General features: G+C 40.3%; 2 protein-coding genes across 9 annotated transcripts in view; one reads left to right on the top strand and one right to left on the bottom strand.

The window, feature by feature from the left end:
* MDH1B (malate dehydrogenase 1B) overlaps window positions 1–2715 on the bottom strand; it is a 31587-nt gene extending 28872 nt beyond the window's left edge. The window contains exon 1 of one of the 5 annotated variants that reach the window (XM_025441559.3): window positions 2466–2715. In XM_025441559.3, the coding sequence (XP_025297344.3) occupies window positions 2466–2666 (201 nt within the window). In that variant the 5' untranslated portion in view covers window positions 2667–2715. The other 4 variants (XM_025441560.3, XM_049106476.1, XM_049106475.1 and 1 more) reach the window with 4 other exon arrangements.
* A 59-nt stretch (window positions 2716–2774) lies between these two features.
* FASTKD2 (FAST kinase domains 2) lies at window positions 2775–18318 on the top strand. 4 transcript variants are annotated; one of them, XM_035710852.2, is made up of 13 exons: window positions 2775–3078; window positions 3247–3381; window positions 4273–4490; window positions 6614–6717; window positions 7402–7510; window positions 8003–8126; window positions 8389–8528; window positions 9625–9797; window positions 13634–13797; window positions 15000–15209; window positions 15625–15703; window positions 17008–17122; window positions 18122–18318. In XM_035710852.2, exons 2-13 carry the CDS (start codon window positions 3270–3272, stop codon window positions 18239–18241), a joined length of 1668 nt encoding a protein of 555 aa, XP_035566745.1. In that variant the 5' UTR covers window positions 2775–3078; window positions 3247–3269; the 3' UTR covers window positions 18242–18318. The 4 variants fall into 4 exon arrangements, with proteins under 4 accessions (XP_035566745.1, XP_035566744.1, XP_035566743.1 ...); XM_035710851.2 differs by having other exon boundaries at window positions 2775–2969; XM_035710850.2 differs by lacking the exon at window positions 2775–3078 and having other exon boundaries at window positions 3089–3381.
* Window positions 18319–19199: the final 881 nt, after the last annotated feature.

The raw sequence follows: 19199 nt of genomic DNA on the forward strand, positions 1-19199 counted from the left end.
AAAGAGTTCTCTACACTTGCCATCCCCAGTTCTTCACTTCCATTTATTTCCCATCCCACTGCAAACTGGCTTTAACCATAATTCTCTATCAAGGACCTCCAAGTCTTTACACTCAGTGTATACCTTTTGATCCTTTTCTTGTAGATATTTTCTTGTTGGCACTTGCCCTCTTCTGTCCTTCTGAAACACTGACTAGGATGGGGTCATTTTTCAGGTTTTTGTCCTACTTCTCTGGCCATTCTGACTTTACTTCGTAGGTTCTTATTCCTTTATCAATCCACTAAATGTTAGTATTCTTCAAGGCATCTTCATACTCTATGCATTCTTCCTGGATAATCTCTTCCACTCCCTTGGTTTCAAGTAGCAATCTGCACATCCGGTTCAGAACTATGGTCTTATCTAGATGTTTATGCCTTCCTGCATTTTTCCATTTCCCTCTGAATGTCTCATAGACACTCAGCGCGTCTAAGACAATTTTGCCACAACTCCCCCACTGAATCTGCTCCTTCTCTTTTGTTCTTTATGTTCATCTATGCAGAGATGAGAATTGAGAGTATCCACAGTATTAAGCCTACTTTTCCACTTTTTTTTTTTTTTTTCAGTGACTCGTCATCTACCCATTTTTCCAAACCACTGTTTGGAAATAACTTTAACTTTTTCTTCTCCTTTGCCTTCCTCCACCCAATTAGACATCTAGCTCTATGAATTATGCCCCCCTAATATCTCTCCCGCCCACTCACTTCCATTTCCATTGCCTGCCATCCTAGGCTAAGCCACCACCACCTCCTTCTTGGACTATTGCACCTAACTGAGGTCTTGGGATCTACTCTTTCTATTCTCATAGAGAATATCATTAGAATAAAATGTAAATTTGATTATGTCTCTCCTTCCAAAAGCCTTCCATGTATTTTGGATAAAATTTTAAATACTGACCATGGCTCATAAGAATATATATCTAATTCTGCCTCAGTGTATGATACTCTCTTTCTTGTACCCTTTGCTACAATCCTACTAAATCTATTTCCATTTTCTGTTTATTGTACATTCTCAATCTTTACCAAACTAGCTTTCCTCATTCCAACCCCAGTCCTATCATCTCTGCATTAATTACTCTTTTCTTCCCTACTTTCTTTCTGCTTGGTAACTCTCTATTTAAAGATCTCTGCTTTAAAAAACCACTCCCTCCGGGAAGCCTCACTCAAGGCTCCTGCCACTGCTCCTACAGAACCCACCCTGCCTCTGGCACACATGCAACATTCTTTGCAAGTTCACTGCCTTCTCAGCATATAGTCAGTAAGTACTCAAACATATTCTTCTGGATGAATAAAGAAGCAAAGGAGGGATCCCTGGGTGGCTCAGCGGTTTAGCGCCGCCTTCAGCCCAGGGCCTGATCCTGGAGACCCAGGGTGGAGTCCCGCGACCGGCTCCCTGCATGGAGCCTGCTTCTCCCTCTGCCTGTGTCTCTGCCTCTCTCTCTGTCTCTATGTCTCTCATGAAATCTTTAAAAAGAAGAAGAAGGAGAAGGAGAAGGAGAAGGAAAAGGAGAAGCAGCAGCAACGGAAATAGACTTCCAGGCAAATGGGAAATGTCAATTGTGTTAATACATCCGAAAGTTCAAATAAGGATGAACAGCTTCTGTAAAAGTCTTTGGTGACTTTGGTGAAGGCCATTCCTGAAAGGAGGCCGAAGTAGAAGGCAGACGGAGTCCAAGAAGGGCCTGAAGATACAAAAGCCGCCTACTCTTTCAGGAAACTTGCTGAGAAGCGTTGGGGGCAAGGACAATAATAGCCTGTTGCTTTTACTAAGACCCTTTAGTGACATTCTGGATGTCAGGGCCCATTTTCAATCCTTCTCCTCCGTTGCTGACAAGGGTGGGCTTCCTAAATGCAAACCCGTTAAGGATGCTCTCCTGCTTAAAACATTCTTAAGACGCCTCACTGCTCCCAGTTCAAACACCTTTGTCGGGCGCACTTCAGGTGCAAGGATCTGGTTGCTTCTCCCATTGTAGCCCCAGGTCCATATCTTCCTCCATATCTAGTTCCTCCATTAGGCCACGAGACTTCCAGCCTCTGTTCCTTAATCTGGAATGGCCTCCCTATCCCAAACCTTCACAAATCAGCTCCTGCAACACCTCCCAGAGCCCTGCGCACATCTCCCTCAGTCCATTAATTAGGGCGGATCAAAATTACTTGTTTACGTGCTTCTGTATTCCGTGACACTGAAAGGTCTCGAAGGCCCGGGTGTATCCTTTCCCCCACTCTCTCCCCAGCGTCGGGGTGCTTTGCACAGGACCCTGCTCAATAAACATCTTTGAATGGATGCATAAGAAGCCTGGGGTGGTCCATATAAGGGGCTGGAATTGCTAGAACAAAAGGCAGTTACGAAGATCACCGCCCAGCGTCCACAGGAGGCGAGTAGTCGTCGGTGTTTCGAGCGATCTGCGGGAGGACGTGGGGCTCACTCACCCGCAAGCACGAACTTGGCCATGTTAAAGCCTCCCCTCGGGCAGGAATCGCGGCGGGGCGGTTTCCTGGCAACCACGGCGTGGCGCAGGCGCACTGTGAACTGAGCGCGGGGTCCGGGGTCCCGGACGGAGAGCTTAGGTCTTGGGGAACACGATCACACACTATCTTGAAAAGCTTTATGCGCTCCCCTGTCCCCCCCATCCCTGAACCCAAGGAAACCAGTTGTTCTCTTCGGTAGGCTTTCCTTTTGCCGAGCAAGCCTCTCCTACCGCCGGGAACGTAAGCTTTTTGACCTCGGAAGGATCCGTAAAATCTCGCGATACGCGCGGCTCGCGGGGGGAGCTGTCATGGCTGCGCCGGTATAGAACCACGGGGTTCTGACCTCAGGAGAGTGGGCTTCGAGCCCAGGCGGAGCAGTTGGTGGTGCTACGCGCTGTAGATTCTTGACTTCTGGAGGAGGGTCGAACGAGTTGCTTGGGGCTTGACTTTAGCGGTGGGTTAATGGTAGGTGGCCCAGCTGCGAGAAGACTGGCTCCTAACCCTTGAGGAGCTCTGGCGATACTGGCTGAGTGTGTCCCCTCCGCAGCGCAGGCCGCATGCGACTGTCCCTTTGGTGAGTCGCTTCCTCTCCTCAGCGTTCTACTTGTCTCAGTCCCTGTCCTTTACAGTCCGGGGTCGGCCGTTGCTAAGTCTTCGTGTTAGAGTATCCGTCAGCCGTCCGAACTTTTTCATGGACATCACCAAAGCGGTGGTACCATGAAATCCCTCCCTTTCTTCATAGGAAACCGTGTGGGAACACTTTTCATGAGAAATTTCACTTACTTATTTTTTAAACTCCCGACGGTCGACCGCAAACTTACCTGGCTTCTCAAAGACAGTTTCTACATTGTGGGAGAAGTGGAGGAGGCCCGCATTGGTAAAGTAGTTTTACCGTTTTCATCTTTATTATTTTAAATATTTTGTTCATTTATTCCTGAGAGAGAGAGAGAGAGGGAGGGAGGCAGAGGGGCAGGCTCCACGCAGGGATCCCGACGTGGGTGGGACTCGATCCCGGGTCTCCAGGATCACGCCCTGGGCCAAAGGCAGGCGTTAAACCGCTGAGCCCCCCAGGGATGCCCCCGTTTTAATCTTTAATGTCGCCATAGGTTCCCACTTTTGTGTGCGTTAAATTGATTTCGTTTCTTAAAATAAAAGTCTTGCTTTGATTTCTTATGTCTTTTATAACTCCTTCCCCTACAGGAAAACAGCGGGCATGCCTTCTCTTTCACTCCTACAAGTGTCATTTGTGTTAGGTAGACTACTTTAAAGGGATTTGAAAGTACTGGAGTGGATAGCACAATGACTAACAGAGCGGGTTCCTTTTTACGGAACCTCAGTAAGTTAGTTCCAACAAGCAGAACTAGGAGGCTGGGATTTTCCAGACCAAAAATTGTCCATTCAAACTGGAACCCAAGAAACCTTCTCTTCGGTGACTTCGATAATAGAGTGCAGTCATCTGTTAGATACCTCTTTCAGGACGCCTTGTCAGGAGATAATTTTCAGGGCATAGGCCCTGAAATAGTCCATACAGTCAACAGACTGCTTTGTCCCAGAAGACTGTCCTTTGATTCAAAACATTCTGTCTCTGATAACGAATTGAAGAAGATCAACTTTCGTCATGAGGCCTCCAATGAAGATGTGCTCACCAAGGAAACAAAACCATCCCCTGTCAGCCTTAGAAAACTGTCTCAGGAGTGTAGTTCTCTGAGTGATGTGCTAGACATATTTTCAGAAGGACCTACTTTCCCCAGTAGTAACTATTTTTCAGCAATGTGGACAGTCGCCAAAAGGATGTCTGAGGACCAGAGGCGCGTTGAAAAGCAGCTGATGTTTAACCACCCTGCGTTTCATCAGCTGTGTGAACATACGTTGAGGGAAGCCAAGATCATGCACTATGATCACGTACTGTTCAGTCTTCATGCCATAGTGAAGCTTGGAATTCCTCAGAACACTCTGCTGGTACAGACTTTGCTGAGGGTGGCCCAGGTAAAATCCGAAGGAGACTTAAATGTCGTTTTACTCAGTTTGGCACACCTTGAACCAGTGAGGGGAAATAAAGATATATCTCCTCCTTGGAAGAGATGATCAGGGGAGTGGGTAGTTTATATTTATTTCTGCATATAGATGATTTAAGGACCCTAAGTTAACCGGGTCTTTCCTTTCCTTTGCTATGGAAATTGATGAAAGCTCACACCATTTTTCTTTGCCAGAGTTGACTAATAGTAATATACTAACATGAGGAGAGATACAAAATATATAAGGAAAGGTTGGTTAGTTGAAGGTAGGAGAGGAGGGTAGTGGAGAGAACTAATATTTATTGAGTACCTACACTTACTTAGTCCTCTCCATAGCCCTGCAAGGTCGAAGTTTATCTCAGTTTGGCAGATGAAGAAACAGACTTAGTGATGTTAAACAACTTGGCTAAGGTCAAACAGTTAGTGGATTCATTTATTCATACACAAAATGTATATTTGGTGTCAGTTATGTATCAGTTACTACATTTGTCACTAGAGACATATAGGAGACATGATTCTTATAATGTAGTGGGAAGGACAGGTATTTTGTAGGCAATTACAAAAATAACCAACATTCACTTAATAAGTCATATATTTACCATATAGGCACTGAGCAGAGCCCAAGGGAATATAATTATGAACAAAATAATGGCCACCGAGTGCTTTCGATGCATGAAAGAAAAATAGAGTCTTGTAAGAGTGTATTAACAGACTTCCAACTTAGGAGAAGGCCTTCATGATGAGAAGAGACCGGAGTAGGATACAGGATTAGTGTTTGAGGCAGAGATAATATGTATATAGTTTGAAAACAGAATTGGTCATATAATCCTCAGTGTAGCCTTTAAAACAGATACTGCTTTCATCTTACTAATTAGGAAATTGAGGCTTAAATAACCTGCCCAAGGTTACCTTTCTGTTAACGTCACTATTTGTAGTGATGTCAATGGGCTGGGTGAATTAACAAATGCCCAGTTTATGGAAGAACAAGGATTCAAGCTCAGCAGGAGATAATATCTAAGTTGAATCCAGGCAGTGAGTAGCAGTTTGTGAGTTGCAAGATCGATAGTGAAGGGAATAATATCTGAGGCAGAGGATTTGCCCGTTTATCCAGAAGAAAAGTTTGGCAAGTTTAGGGAACGGAAAGTAGTTCAGTGGTGCTGAAGTATATAGACTGTTGTGGGTTGTGTTTGAGGGAGTAGGGAGGAAATTGTGTAATTATGGTTGGGGAGCAGGGGTTATGGGTATAGTGTGGCAAGACATGAGGCTGGAAATGGGGGGATTAAATCATAAAGAACCTTTTATACCTGCATAAGGAGTTTGGAATTTCCTATTGGCAATGGGGATCTATTGAGGTATTATAAGCAAAGGATTGACATGTTCAAATTTATATTTTAGATCACTGTATGAGTGGAAAATGGACTGGAAGAAAGATGAAATTGGGTAGAGGAGCCACTTTTGGTTTCAAACAAGGGAGTCAGGGTCCTGTTTGATCTCACTAAAGTACCAGATATGATGAAGAAATGATAGCTCATTGAAGTAATTATTTACTTTTTAAGTGTGGACATCTCAGACTTCTAAACTCAGTGATCAGAATTAAATAATTTTTAGATTTCTTGAGAGGGATCTCACATATAGTTCTATCCTATTATAGAATTCAAGAATTATGTTATTAAGTATATGAGAGTTTTTAACTTTTTATGTTATTGTGATTTCTAAATGTCACAATTCATTAAGAATGAATTTTTATTTGTGTGGGTGTTTAAACCACATAATATATCCATGTTTATTTGGTAGATTTTGTTCCCTATGTAGTTAAAAGTGATAGTAATGGGGGAAAAAAGTGATGGTAATGGTAAATTGTAAAAAAAAAAAAAAAAAAGTGTTGATAACGTAAAAGTATATATTGGTTATTTGGAAAATTCACTACATATGACGTTTTATTTCTCAAAGATGTTGTTTATTGTGGGCTGACTATGAATTACTGGTTTGATATTTAGTCATTTAATTGAGAGCTTCAGTTCAGTGTTTTGCTTAGGTGAGGTGGTCTACCACGGGCTTGTCATCTGCAGTGTTTTTGTAATTATATTTCAATAGGAACGTATCAATGAGTGTGATGAGAAATGTCTTTCAGTTTTGTCAGCCGTTTTAGAGGCAATGAAGCCATGTAAGAATGTGGACGTTCTTCGAGCAGGCTTGCGGTGAGTACTGTCTCTGCTTTCTTCATGTGGCATTCTCTATTCCTTTTATATCTCAAATCAAAAACCAATATGAAAGCCGGCCTGCCTTATTTGGATGGGGAGAGACTGTTGGTTGTTATAGTCTTTGATGCCTTATTAAACTTAAAACCTTGCTTCTAGATCAAGTAAAGTTAGAAATAATGCTTCTTTTATACTCTACCATAAAAAAAAGTGTGGGTAACATTGAATTCAAAATTGATCTTATAACATAGAACCGATGGGGGCTGGGAGAGAATTGGCATGTATTCAGCTCATAATAGTTATTTGGGCATCTGAGGAGGAAACATTCTGCTGACCGGGCCCAAAAAGGAGCTTAAATTTTGTAATTTATAAAATTGATGCAACCGATCTAATGTCATAAGTCAGTGAGAATAATATTTAATTTCCTTGTTCATTGACTGTACATTGGGATATTTTATTATAATGTCTTGATGTGTTTTGTTTATTCATGATGGCAAAATAATGTGAGAGGAAATAGTGCTAGACTGGTCCTAGTTCTTTAACTACTTATGCTCCCTTGGGCAGGTAGGTTATTTCTGTCGGCTTCATCTGCCTTGCCTCAAAGTAGGAGCTGGACCAAATAACTTCTAAAATAATTTTTCTGGTTTTTGGATCCTGGGATTGTGGTATTGTATCTAATTACAGATTACTTGTTGATCAGAAAGTCTGGAAAATAGAACGTGTCTTTACATTACAAGCTGTGATAAAATGTGTTGGAAAAGATGCGCCAGTTGGTCTTAAAAGGAAACTGGAGGTAAACAGATTTTGAATTTTCTCTAGTGGGTAAGATTTGAAAAAAAAAATTCTTATGACCTGCTATCAGTTCCTAAAGTCAGGTTTTAGAAAGATGTTGCATTTTGGGGTTCAGTTTTGCTAAAGAGAAGTAAGAGAAGTAGACTTATATCTATTTGTATACATAAACATATATATATATATATATTTTTTTTTTTTTTAAGATTGGTTTATTTGTTTGAGAGAGCTCATGCACGTGCAAGTGAGAGGAAGGGCAGAGGGAGAGGATCTTGAAGCAGACTCCCCACTGGGCATGGAGCACCACATGGGGCTTGGGATCATGACCTGATCCCACACCAAGAGCTGGACACTTAACCCACTGAGACACTCAGGCGCTCCTATTTATATTAATATGTATATTCAACTTGGTATCTATTTGAGTCATTTTGCTCAAACTTTATCCCTTTTAATTTACTTCGCCACAAATTATAAATTAAACTTTGTTTTTCTTTAGATGAAAGCCTTGAGAGAATTAGACAGATTTTCTGATTTGAATAGCCAGAACATGTTTGAGGCATTAGCTGCCATGAATCACCGCTCTGTTATACTTCTGAATGAATGCAGTAAGACGGTCATAGGTAAGGGGAATTTTTAGCATCCCACCTACTGTTCTGGACTATATTTGTTTTGTTTGTTAAAAGCTTCACTGTTATACAAACAAAAACTAATGATATGATTAGATCTAAATGTTATTTTTGCCTATATTTTTTGTTTTTGTCTTTTACAAAATATAGTGCAATATTTCTCTCAAGAAACAAACATATTGAGTGTAGATATCTTGGATTTTACATTCAAAGCCATCTGGTAATTTTTGTTTGTTTATTTAATTCATTCTTAAAGGTAATATCCATGGATGTCCTGTTAAAGTATTGATCACCATATTGCAGTCTTGCAGAGACCTCCAGTACCGTAATTTAAATCTTTTTAAGGCAATAGCAGATTATGTGGCTACAACTATTGATATCTGGAAGTTAAAACAAGTAAGTTTGTTAACAGGTTAGAATAAGCCCCAGAAGCTTTCAAGAAGCATATCAATTCATTTAACATTCTGGGTATTTCTCTATCAGCTTTAGAGCAGTTAAAGAGACCAAAATATTCCAATGTTGAATTGACTTTTGAAAAATTAGCTCCTTATCACATCTTTCTGAAAGAAAAATAAAGTTGTCTGAAGTTTGTACTGTTTTGCAAAGTATTTTTTGGTACTTTTGATAGTTAAGATTATTTCTGTCTTTCTACTTTTTCTTTTTTAGACTTAGAATAATAAAAATGCATGATGACAGGCTTATGCTTTTTGAAGAATAATATGTCATTGCTTAATGATCATGTCTATCTTCTACTTGTGGAAGTTGTCTTGTTTCTTCCGGAGTAAGAATCTTTAAATTTGGGGCTGTGTTAGTAATATAATCATCTAATGAAGCCTGTGGTTAAAAACTACTTTTTGTAATGAGGCAGTAGTAATTGTGTTCGATCACTAGGTTCCCTTTACTTTGGAGGGTAAGGGGCTTATTGAATTTGTTGTGGAAATCGGCTTTGGAAAGAGAAATACTAATAGTGAGAAGTTCCAAGAAGGAAATGAGAAGTGAACGGGAAATTTTAATTTAATCATAGTATATTTCATCTCTGTTCTCATTTGTACAACTACATATTGAATAGAGAAAATTTTGAGTTCTCTCTTAACACGTTGCAAATGTAGGAAGTGTCTAGGTTTGGAAGAGGGAATAGTTCAAAACTGAGTTGGTCATTTTGAAAAACCTCAGAAAGGGTATATTTAAAGTAATTTTCAGATCTGTTGCATGCAAAGCATTATAGGAAAGGATTTATTTTTTAAATGAAATGGAAATATGGAAACCATTGTATGCTCTGTTTCTCAGTTTATAAAAAGAGATTGCTTATTAACTTAATGACTGATTCAAGATTTACTGGAACAGATTTTGTGAGGAAAAGAGAATTATTTCTTTTTAGGGAATATTCATCTGGACAATTCTATTGTTGTTTCAATTTTTTGAGATCTAAGAAAATTACTGGTAGCATTCCATAATTTTAAAAAGTTTTCTGTCCCCTCATTCTTTTTTAAAGGTTCTCTTTCTCCTCATTTTATTTGAAAACCTTGGCTATCGACATACTGATTTGATGGACTTGTTCATGAAGAAAGTGATAGATGATCCTGGCTCTCTAAACATGAGGAGCATTCTTTCTATTCTTCATGTGTATTCTTCTCTCAATCACTTCTACAAAAGCCAGACCCCAAAGTATGTACCTCTTCTTTTTTAATTTTTTTAATTGCCATATAACATACTTCAAAAAAAAGGTTACATACCATCATAAGCTTAGTGCATTATTACAAGTGAACACACCCATGGCCATCATCAGTATCGAGAAATAAGATGTAATATTCTTAATTTGTGAAGTTATTATTGGTGATTTTTTTTTGTCTTGCTTGTTTCTTTGTTCTTTATGATGTATTTGTTAATTCAGCATAGGAATCTTCATCTCAAATTCTCCTAGCTTATTCCTTCAGTTCCTGAGTTCATAGTTCAGTTTTGACCATTACTATTCATTTGGTCCCAAGCTACTGCTTTCTATCATTTTCATTTTTAACCACACCCATGCATTTCTGTTATTAAATACAGCAGTTCCTCAGACATACTGAGCTCTTCATACCTCTGCTTCCCACCCAGAACATCAATTCTCCCTCTGTAAATCAGTTTGGGTTCACTAAAAAAAAAATGTATATAATATGTCTTTTTTTTAGAGGAGTGATTAAAAGCACAGACTTTGGAGACACTTTGCTTAGGTTTGAATCCCAGCTCTGCTATTCATTAGCTACTTAACTTTTGGCAAGTTACTAATTTGGGCTTCAGTTTCTTCATCTGTTAAATTGGGATAAGAAATAAGAGTTATTTCAAAAAAAAAAAAAGAAAGAAAGAAGAGTTGTTTCTGATCACAGTGAGTTGTTATGAGGATTAAATGGGTTGATATGTGTAAAAGAATTCCAAAAAAAAAAAAAAATTCCAATGTAGGCCACAGGGTGCCAGGCACAACGTAGGCCAGTTCCAAGGGTCTAGGTGGCAAGAGTTGCAGGCCATCCATTTGCCATCAGGTAAGTGACTTGACCCAGCGGCTTTCTGTCCATGTGGTTTTCTGTCAGGATTCAGATTTCCAAAACAGGAAATCCGAATGGCTGAGTTTGGGTCACCCGCCCGTCCCTCTGGAGCACATAACCCCAGAAATGGTGCTGGGCCAACTGGAAGGCAGCTGCCCACTGGACCCTCTGTTGTACTGAAAAACTCAGTTCGTGCTACATTTCCTGTGCCTTTCCTGCTTATCGCCGTCAGAGCTTCTGTGCTTGTCACATCTTATATGAAGCTCTGGTGGGGCCCTGACACAGAGCTGTGATTATTCGTCAGGAAGCCTGGCTCTGCTTCTCAGTTGGAAAGCTCTCTAGAGTTAGACCTAGGTTCTTGTGATTCTGAACTTAGCCTAAGACCTGGCATAGAATAAAGAGTGAAAAGTATTCCCCAAAGTCTGTCTTCCTCTACTCCCTTGAATTGGTTTTCTTAAGAGGCTGCCTCCTATGTATCTCCGGCACCTCGTGGACACTGTCAAGCTGAGTGGTAACTAAAACTCCAGAAACAGCTACACGTGTTCCATGGTATTAGGAGATCAAACGCTGGGTGGTTAGGGAGTTTTCCAGCTCACTGTGGGCATCCCAAGAGACTACCTGTTCCACCTTGTTACACCATGTTCCCTGTTTGTCTAGTCTACTTAAGGAGGTACATCTTGGACTTCCAGAGGAAGGCAATCAATGGAGGTACCAAATGAATGCTCTAGGGAAGAGAAAGGATGATGGTGTCTTTGGTTGCAGTGGCAGAGATTTGAGAAGTGGGCTAACTCAGAGCATTTGGGAAGTTGACTAGAAGAGAGTGGTAGAAAATTTGGCTTAGCACATTGTATATCCACATGTGGTACATTCATCATTTTATTTATGTGGTGGCCTCTGAGAAAGAGAGTGTGTTAAATCCAGAGTGCATTCCTGGGTTTGAAACCCAAGAAAGAAAACATTTAACATTTAAGCTGTCATTTTAGGCCTTTGGTTTCTTCTTGATCTATACTTATCACCATATAGATAATTGCAGATTTGCATTTCTGGTCTTCAGTGTGCTCCTAAACTCCCGAATTTCTGTGGCTTGCTTGGGGTCACCATACATCTTCCTTTTCCTCTCTTCTTGCTGCTTCTCCTCCCTCCCCTCCTCCATCATTTATTACCATTTACTGAAAACTATGTGAAATGAGTTTTTAAACCACCTTATTAAGGTATGATAAACATATAAAAAGCTGTATATGTTTAATGTACTCAACTTAGTGTGCATCATTATTCTTGATTAATCCTTTTCTACTAACATTCTCCTCTTTGAGTCTTCCTTATGTAAGTTTGTTTTTAAACAATCTGTACACCCAACATAGGACTTGAACTCAGAACCCCGAGATCAAGTCACACACCCCACCAGCTGAGCCAGCCAGGCACCCCACCACACTATCCTTTTTACCAGGATTCTGTGTAATGGATAAGGTAGACATGAATTTTGGCAAAGACAGCATGAAAATTGGAGTGATAGATTTTATACAGCATGTATGGCAATAGAGGATGTGCCAGGATGCAAGCCTGGTGATGAGGAGTTTCAGGATGAACACCAAGCAGTGCTGCCTGGAGGAGGTGGTACCTAAGCAGATCTTAAAAGGTGGAGAAATAGGAGGTAATCTTAGGAAGCTAAGCAGGAAAGAAGATTGTGAGCAGAAGGGACACTATATTCAAGTCAGGGAGGAAAGAAACAGAACATGTGCAGGTAAGGACACACAATTGGGTGTGCAAAAGCATGACATACAGGAGTGGGATGAGATCGGAGAGGTGATTACCACCCACTCAGGTTCCAGATGTGGTCATCTGCAGCCCATCCTTTCTTGCCTCACTGCTGTCCCTTGGACCTGTTCCCTTCTCCCCACCCCATAGTAACCCCTGCAGTCCTGCTTAGCCTGCCACAGCCTCCCACTCCCTCCCTCCCCCATCTGCTGCTGCCCCTGGGACCTCCCAGCTGATCTGAGGCCCTTTTCTGTACAGCCGCATTGTGCATAAGGCTTGCTCCAGGGCATACTTGCCTTCTCTGTAAGAATCACTGCTTTGTGCCTTAGCCTCGCCAGCTGCTGACAACAGCACAGATAGTGTCCGTTTGCAAGCCTCCCCTTTCTTTGCTCAGTTTCAGATAATCTTCCCTTTTCCCATCTTTTCCACTCAGTGAAATTCTCCTTGTCCCCAAAGCTGCTCTATCTACCTCCTTTCCTATGTGCTATCGCAGTACTTTGTATATAGTCATTTTTTTTCTTACATAATGATCAATAGCTTATGTCCTAAGACTGACTGACCTGGGTTCAGAACCTGTCTGTGCCATTTATTACCAGTGTCACCCTGGTAAAATGACCCCGCCTAATTTGATTTTTCCTCTCTTCATGCTTAACTGCTTTGCCATAATGTATAACATTAGTTTTTTGTGGTAGGATTAACTTTGCGGTTCTTTTAACTCAGTGTTGATAGCTAGATTATTTTTATTGGTTATAAAACTGTGGTAGTGTTCCAGACCTTATAGACATACTCATGGTAAAAGTCAAGAGAATGGTTAAAAGGCTCTGGAGCCTGACAACTTGGATTCCAGCACTGTCTCTGTTATTTCATGGTAGTTTGTTTTTGGAGAAGTTCCTCAACTTCTCTGAACCTGTTTATTCATTTTTATTATGAGATTAATAATACCTACCCCATCAAGTTTTAATAGTAACTAAATGAGTTAAAGCCTATGAAATATTTACTCTGTGCAAGACATGTAGTGGTAGCTAAGTAACATTTATTGAGCATATATATTTATTCTGAGGTAGCCACCTGACCTGACAGACATGCGAGTACTCACTGCCAGCCTGATTTTCTTACTTCCTTTCTTTGGGCTCCTTAAAGCCATTGGTTCTCTGGTACTTTATCTCCCTACCACAGCCTTGTCTTCTGTTTATATTTGAAAGCTGACTTTTCTTTGTTTCCCTGAAGGTTCCAAGAAGTTATGACTAGCTCTCTGACTGGTTATCTTCACCACATCTCTTCTGAAAATCTACTGAACGCTGTGTGTTCGTTTTGCTTGATGAACCATTTTCCCATGGCCCTTATTAACCCACTTCTCCAAAAGGACGTCATCAATGAGCTGCTGGTATCAGGTACAGTGTCAGTGTACAGTGGTGCCCAAAATAAGGCAGTCCTGCTAGCTAGCTACCTTGTGATTCGGAATGGGGTCATAGTCGAAGTAGAGTTAGTTAAAATGTGCAGAGCAGATGCTACTCAGGAAAGGATGCAAAATGATGAAGTTAGAGGTCAGTGCCTCAAACAGGAAACCTACACAGCCTCCTTTTTTTTTTTTTTTTTTTAGATTTTTATTTATTTATTCATGATAGTCACAGAGAGAGAGAGAGAGAGAGGCAGAGACACAGGCAGAGGGAGAAGCAGGCTCCATGCACTGGGGGCCCGATGTGGGATTCGATCCCGGGTCTCCAGGATCGCACCCTGGGCCAAAGGCAGGCGCCAAACCGCTGCGCCACCCAGGGATCCCCACAGCCTCCTTTAATGACAGACCTTAGGTGTAGAAGGCAAGGATCAGAAACACATCTCCGTTATTCCTTTTATTTACACTGTCTGCACCTGTGCAAAGGCTACATATTCACGGTGTTCTGTATGCCTTGATCAGAGGTGTTTGTACTTCCTAATCCTTATATGTCACGTTTGGAGCCCAGTTCAGTCAGCTTTTGCAGCCCTAATCACTTTGTGACTCTTGGCCTATGGGGAGGACACAAGCTCTTAGATCAAGCAGTCAAATAGTTCCCAAAGTAGTTAACTTATTTACTCCTGGGACGAAGTTAATTGTTGATTTTTGGTCTTTAGTATTAAAGAAAAGCAATATTCAGCTAGATATACAAAATTCAGTAATGTGTCTGAGAATAGAGAAGTTTAAATTCCTTTAAAAACAATGTTAGGAAATTCCAAAATCAAATTGTGAAAAAGAAACAGTAACACATCCTGATTTTTTAAGCAGTCACAGTGGGGGAATCAGTCTTAATCCCAGAAAACATGGATTCGAGTTCCAACTTTGCCTTTGTTTAATCATGAGGCATTTGAACTTTCCTGGGCATTGCTCATCATTCAGTGAAGAGTTTAGACTATAAATCTCCTCAAAAGATCTTTTAAACTGTAAAACATTTTCAAATACCAGGCACCAATTTAGATACTGTGGGAACTAGGGGGACACAGAGAGATTTCTCCTGATAAACAGATCATCAGGAATTTAGGTGCATTAATAACAGTGTTTTAAGTGTGGCGTTAATGTTTCTTCTTAACTCTATGTGTATTTTCTTTCTCCTTTTTTTAGATGACACTGAGAGGAATGCTCACAAGCTTCGTATTTTGGCTGCTTGCCTAAAACTTGATATTTCTTGTCACATGGACATAGACTTAGAACTGTTACCGCCACCGTCCACACCATTATATCCACATGAGAAGGTGACAGATGCGCTAAGAAGCCTTCTGGGAGAAGGATGCTTTTCAAAAAATACACAGTTGCCACATAATTATTGTATCGGTATGGGACTTTATGTGATTTTCCTCTATGGTATTTTATTTATTTTCATTTATTTCACACAAATATGAGTCCATGGTAGGTTAGTGGAGCATTATGGCTCTGAAGCTGGACTGCCAGGTTTGGATTCTTGCTCTGTACGTACTAGTGCTGTGTTTGCAAGGCTCTTGCCTCCATCCCCCTGACCCTAAAATAGCAGTAAACATAGTGTCCACCTCCTAGGGTTTCTGTGATGAATAAGTGAGATGATGCATATAAATGATATAAATGATGCATATAAAATCCAGATTGGAGTCTGGCACATGGTAAGCTCATCATATGTTTTGTCTGATGCCATTATCATTATTGGTAGTGATAGTTACATTTTGAAACAAAATCACTTTGAGGGATGTTTGAAAAATTAATTTTTTTCTTTCAGATTTTGAAGTCAGAATGGATATTAACAGAAGTCAAGTGCTTCCATTTTCCAGCGTGGTAACTTCTGCAGATATTCGAAGGTTACTGACATATATTCATTTGCTGAGTTTCTGAATTTAATTCTCATAGACTTCGTGTTAGATAGCAGTAACAGTACTAAGACCTTCTATTTGTGTAGAGCTTGTGATGTACCAAGGGACTTTGCAACCATTAATCTACTGCTTAGGTGTAAACACAAGCATTCGTTAGTGGACTAGAGTTGAGCCATGTAATGAAATAGGCAATTTTTACAAATTAAGTTTTAAAGCCGAGTAGTACAATAAAGCAGCGTTAACATAATTGAAACTCTCAGTGCAGATGCTTCGGGTCACGTTGCACACACCCTGTGTTTAGTCAGTCTTTGTGGAAAGGCCCTGCTAGGCCCTTCAGGGCACACAAAGATGAGGAAGACATGGATCGTGACCCCAAGGAACTTCTATCCCCATTGCTTCATAGGACATGCACATAAATACAGTAGTGTGAGGTAGAGAAAGGAAATCTGTAGGGATTCACACTTTATCTGCTCATCCTTGCCCTTTCTCTTCCAACTCTGTACCCTTTACCCTTTTCTGAGTCCATCCAGCTTGTTCCTTGGCCATCTTCTTCACTGTGATTTCCCTATACTTGTTAGCCATCTTCCCTGAGAGAAAGGCTTTTTCTCTGACCTCTGTGAAAGAGAATGTTTCTTTTTTGGGTACTCCACTGTTTGAGCCTAATAATACAGTAGCTCTCAGCCTAAAGTACTGAGAAGAAGTAAGGAATAGGAGCATTCCTAAAAAAAATAAAATTTATTTTATGTTATCTCACATAACAGCCAAAGTATACGGGAAGACAGGAAGAATACAAATGCCTTTTTTTTTCTCCAACCGGCTTAATCTTTCCAAAAGGTCAAGAACAATGAAAAAAACGAATTACACCTTCCAAGTTGTGGTACACATACAGATGTTATCTTTTTAACAGTCTGGCCTTTCTCTTAGTGTTTTTTTTTTCTTTGTATTTGTTCTCTTCATTCTGGTTTTTAAATGCTTCTCTCTCTAGGAGACAATATGTAGAAGGAGAGCATTTGCCATTTGGTTTATCTACATCAGTACTTCTAGTAGCATAAATAATTATATTTATAGCAGAGACTAACACTGCATAGGAAAGCCTTAAAATGCTTACAGTGCTGTACTGGAGTATTTGCAGAGGTAAGTAATGAGGTAGAGGATGGTGACAACTGTGGTCAGCAGAGAACTTGAATTTGAAATCTCCAAAGAACAGGAAACGCAGCATGAGTGTAGATGTAATCTCACTCCTTTTGTGCACTTTCGGTAACGGGTCTCCTTTTGTGCACTTTCATTTTCAGGGTAGCTATACTGTGTGTTCCTAGATCTGCATACTGCTTGGATTTAGGCCACCCCAAAGGATTCCTTGCCATGAAAATGCGACATTTGAAAATAATGGGTTTTCATGTAATCTTGGTAAGAAAAAAATGCAAACAAAATACTTTTCAGTTACTGATGTCCATTCTGCTGGGGATATTGTGGTTGAGCTTGGTTACTAGGACCCTAGAGGAATTGTCAGCAGTACTGGAATAAGTACTTTAGTTATTTCTTATTTGGAAAAGAACATTTCTGTGCATGATGTGGTTTCTACTCAACTGGTAACTATTATTTACTAGGAATTTTATAAACACTATGATCAACTTTATTTTTTGTTAAGAGGAAAAATATAAAAAATACATTTTCTTATTTAATTTAAGACCTATGACATCATATTCAATTTCCAGAGTTTCTTGAACAAAGGAAGAAAAGATGTGAATTTAAGCGTTGTTTTCATGGACCGATGTGAGGCTCGTAGGATGTTTGTCTCCAGGAAAAGCTGGATGGGCATGAGAGAAGACAGCTTCCTCTTCCCTCCCACAGCTCATTTTGATTCTGAGCTCCACAGTTTTGCTTGGCCAGCCTCTTCACATGTCTCTCCTGTATGGAGCAAGAACCTTATGAATAAGCTTATATATATTAATGTTGGAAACTATCTAAATGCCACTCAGTTGGTCCTGCACATAATGTGAAGCGTAAACATTCTCATCTTCATTTGGTGCTTTCGTATCCAAGCATGGATTATGTACAAATTACTGAGGTTAAGATGGCATGTTTTTCTTAATGGGCTGCTACTTAAGACTTTTTTCCCCATAATGGATATCATATAAATTCTCAGGAAGATTATCCCAAGAAATGAGTTTTTGTGCCCTTTAGAAAACCTTTAAAGTTTTTAGAATTTTCACTGGTAGAGCTTTCTTCAACCCTAGCATATAGTCTTCCTAAGCCTTTAAAATATGAGTAATTACAAGATAACGCTTGTGTAAAAAAAAAAACATTTGCCTCGATGTTACTTTGATACGCGTGGATCTCAAAATTAGTTTTTATTTTACATGTCGTCTTCTTGCAAACTGATAATTTTCCCCTTTCTTTGGCAAGGTCCCTAATTGGGAGGTGGAAAGGCTGGAGATGAAGGATGTAGTCACATTTTTGAAGACCAAACTCTACTCAACCGAAGCCTTTTTTACTGCTGGTGTAAATCTACAAAGCACGTGTTAAAGTGAAAGCAGCCTTTTCGTATTAGCAGACATAAGTTTGTAAAATAAGTTTAATAAAGACTACAATTCAGTTGTCAATAGACTTTACCTGACTGCTCACCATGGTGGAAAGTGTCACTTTAGTTCACTGTTAAAATAAATTTTAAGAGTGGAAGAAATATTGTTATTGGCATTTTAGAAAGTGACTCCAAAAGGGTCACTTTTCCAACGATACCTGTTCCCTCTAGGGCCCAGATACTTGACAGATTCATGGGCTGTACGTTTTACTTTTGCTTCTTAGCCTTGATCCATTGAACACTGGCTTCTCAGTTGTGTGGGCTGCAGCTAAGTTGGCTTGGGTGGTCCTTGTCTTCAGAACCTGCACATCTGCACTCTTGCTTTAAGCCATTCTAGGACTCAAGCATTTGCCACATGGCACTTGGACTGGGTGCTCAAATGGCAGAATGTGTAAGAAATAATGAGGTAGCATGTGCAAAGTGGCTGTGGGTCAGATGCCTGCGTTTGTAACAGGCATTCTAGGTGGAAGTGGTTCGTGGGCCACACTGAGAGATACATGGAGGAGACTGTGCAGAGATGGCAAGGAGTCCAAATTTACTAAACCTGATAGGCTGTGGGCTGCTTACACATAACTTTTGCCATTGCTAAGTTCATTCCTTTCCCATTCTTCCCCTCTCCCCCACCACCATTTCTTGAAGTCTTTTAGATTAAATATATAGCTGAACTATGTTGTGAGCCAGACCTGAGGAATATTTTTCAATTACATTTGCTCATTCTTTTGTTAAAATATTTGTTCAAACTTGTGGTATACCTATCCACCTAGTTTGACTCACTGTGGATACTATGAGTTTCACCTGTGAATCCTGAGTGCCCTGGAAATTGGTTAAGATTTTACCTCCATGCAAGGGACTGCATGTTTTTGTCTCCTCTGAATTCATTTGTTGAAACCTATCCCACACTGT

The sequence above is a fragment of the Canis lupus genome, chromosome 37 (genome assembly GCF_003254725.2).
Source record: "Canis lupus dingo isolate Sandy chromosome 37, ASM325472v2, whole genome shotgun sequence".
Taxonomy (NCBI): domain Eukaryota; kingdom Metazoa; phylum Chordata; class Mammalia; order Carnivora; family Canidae; genus Canis; species Canis lupus.

Bases quoted from the DNA above. Each gene is read 5' to 3' on its own strand.
- FASTKD2 (XM_025441555.3), top strand. From the start codon at position 3,804: ATGACTAACAGAGCGGGTTCCTTTTTACGGAACCTCAGTAAGTTAGTT. The intron at 15,210-15,624 runs GTATGGGACTTT...TTTTTCTTTCAG, and splicing joins GCCACATAATTATTGTATCG to ATTTTGAAGTCAGAATGGAT. The intron at 17,123-18,121 runs GTAAGAAAAAAA...TTCTTTGGCAAG, and splicing joins TGGGTTTTCATGTAATCTTG to GTCCCTAATTGGGAGGTGGA.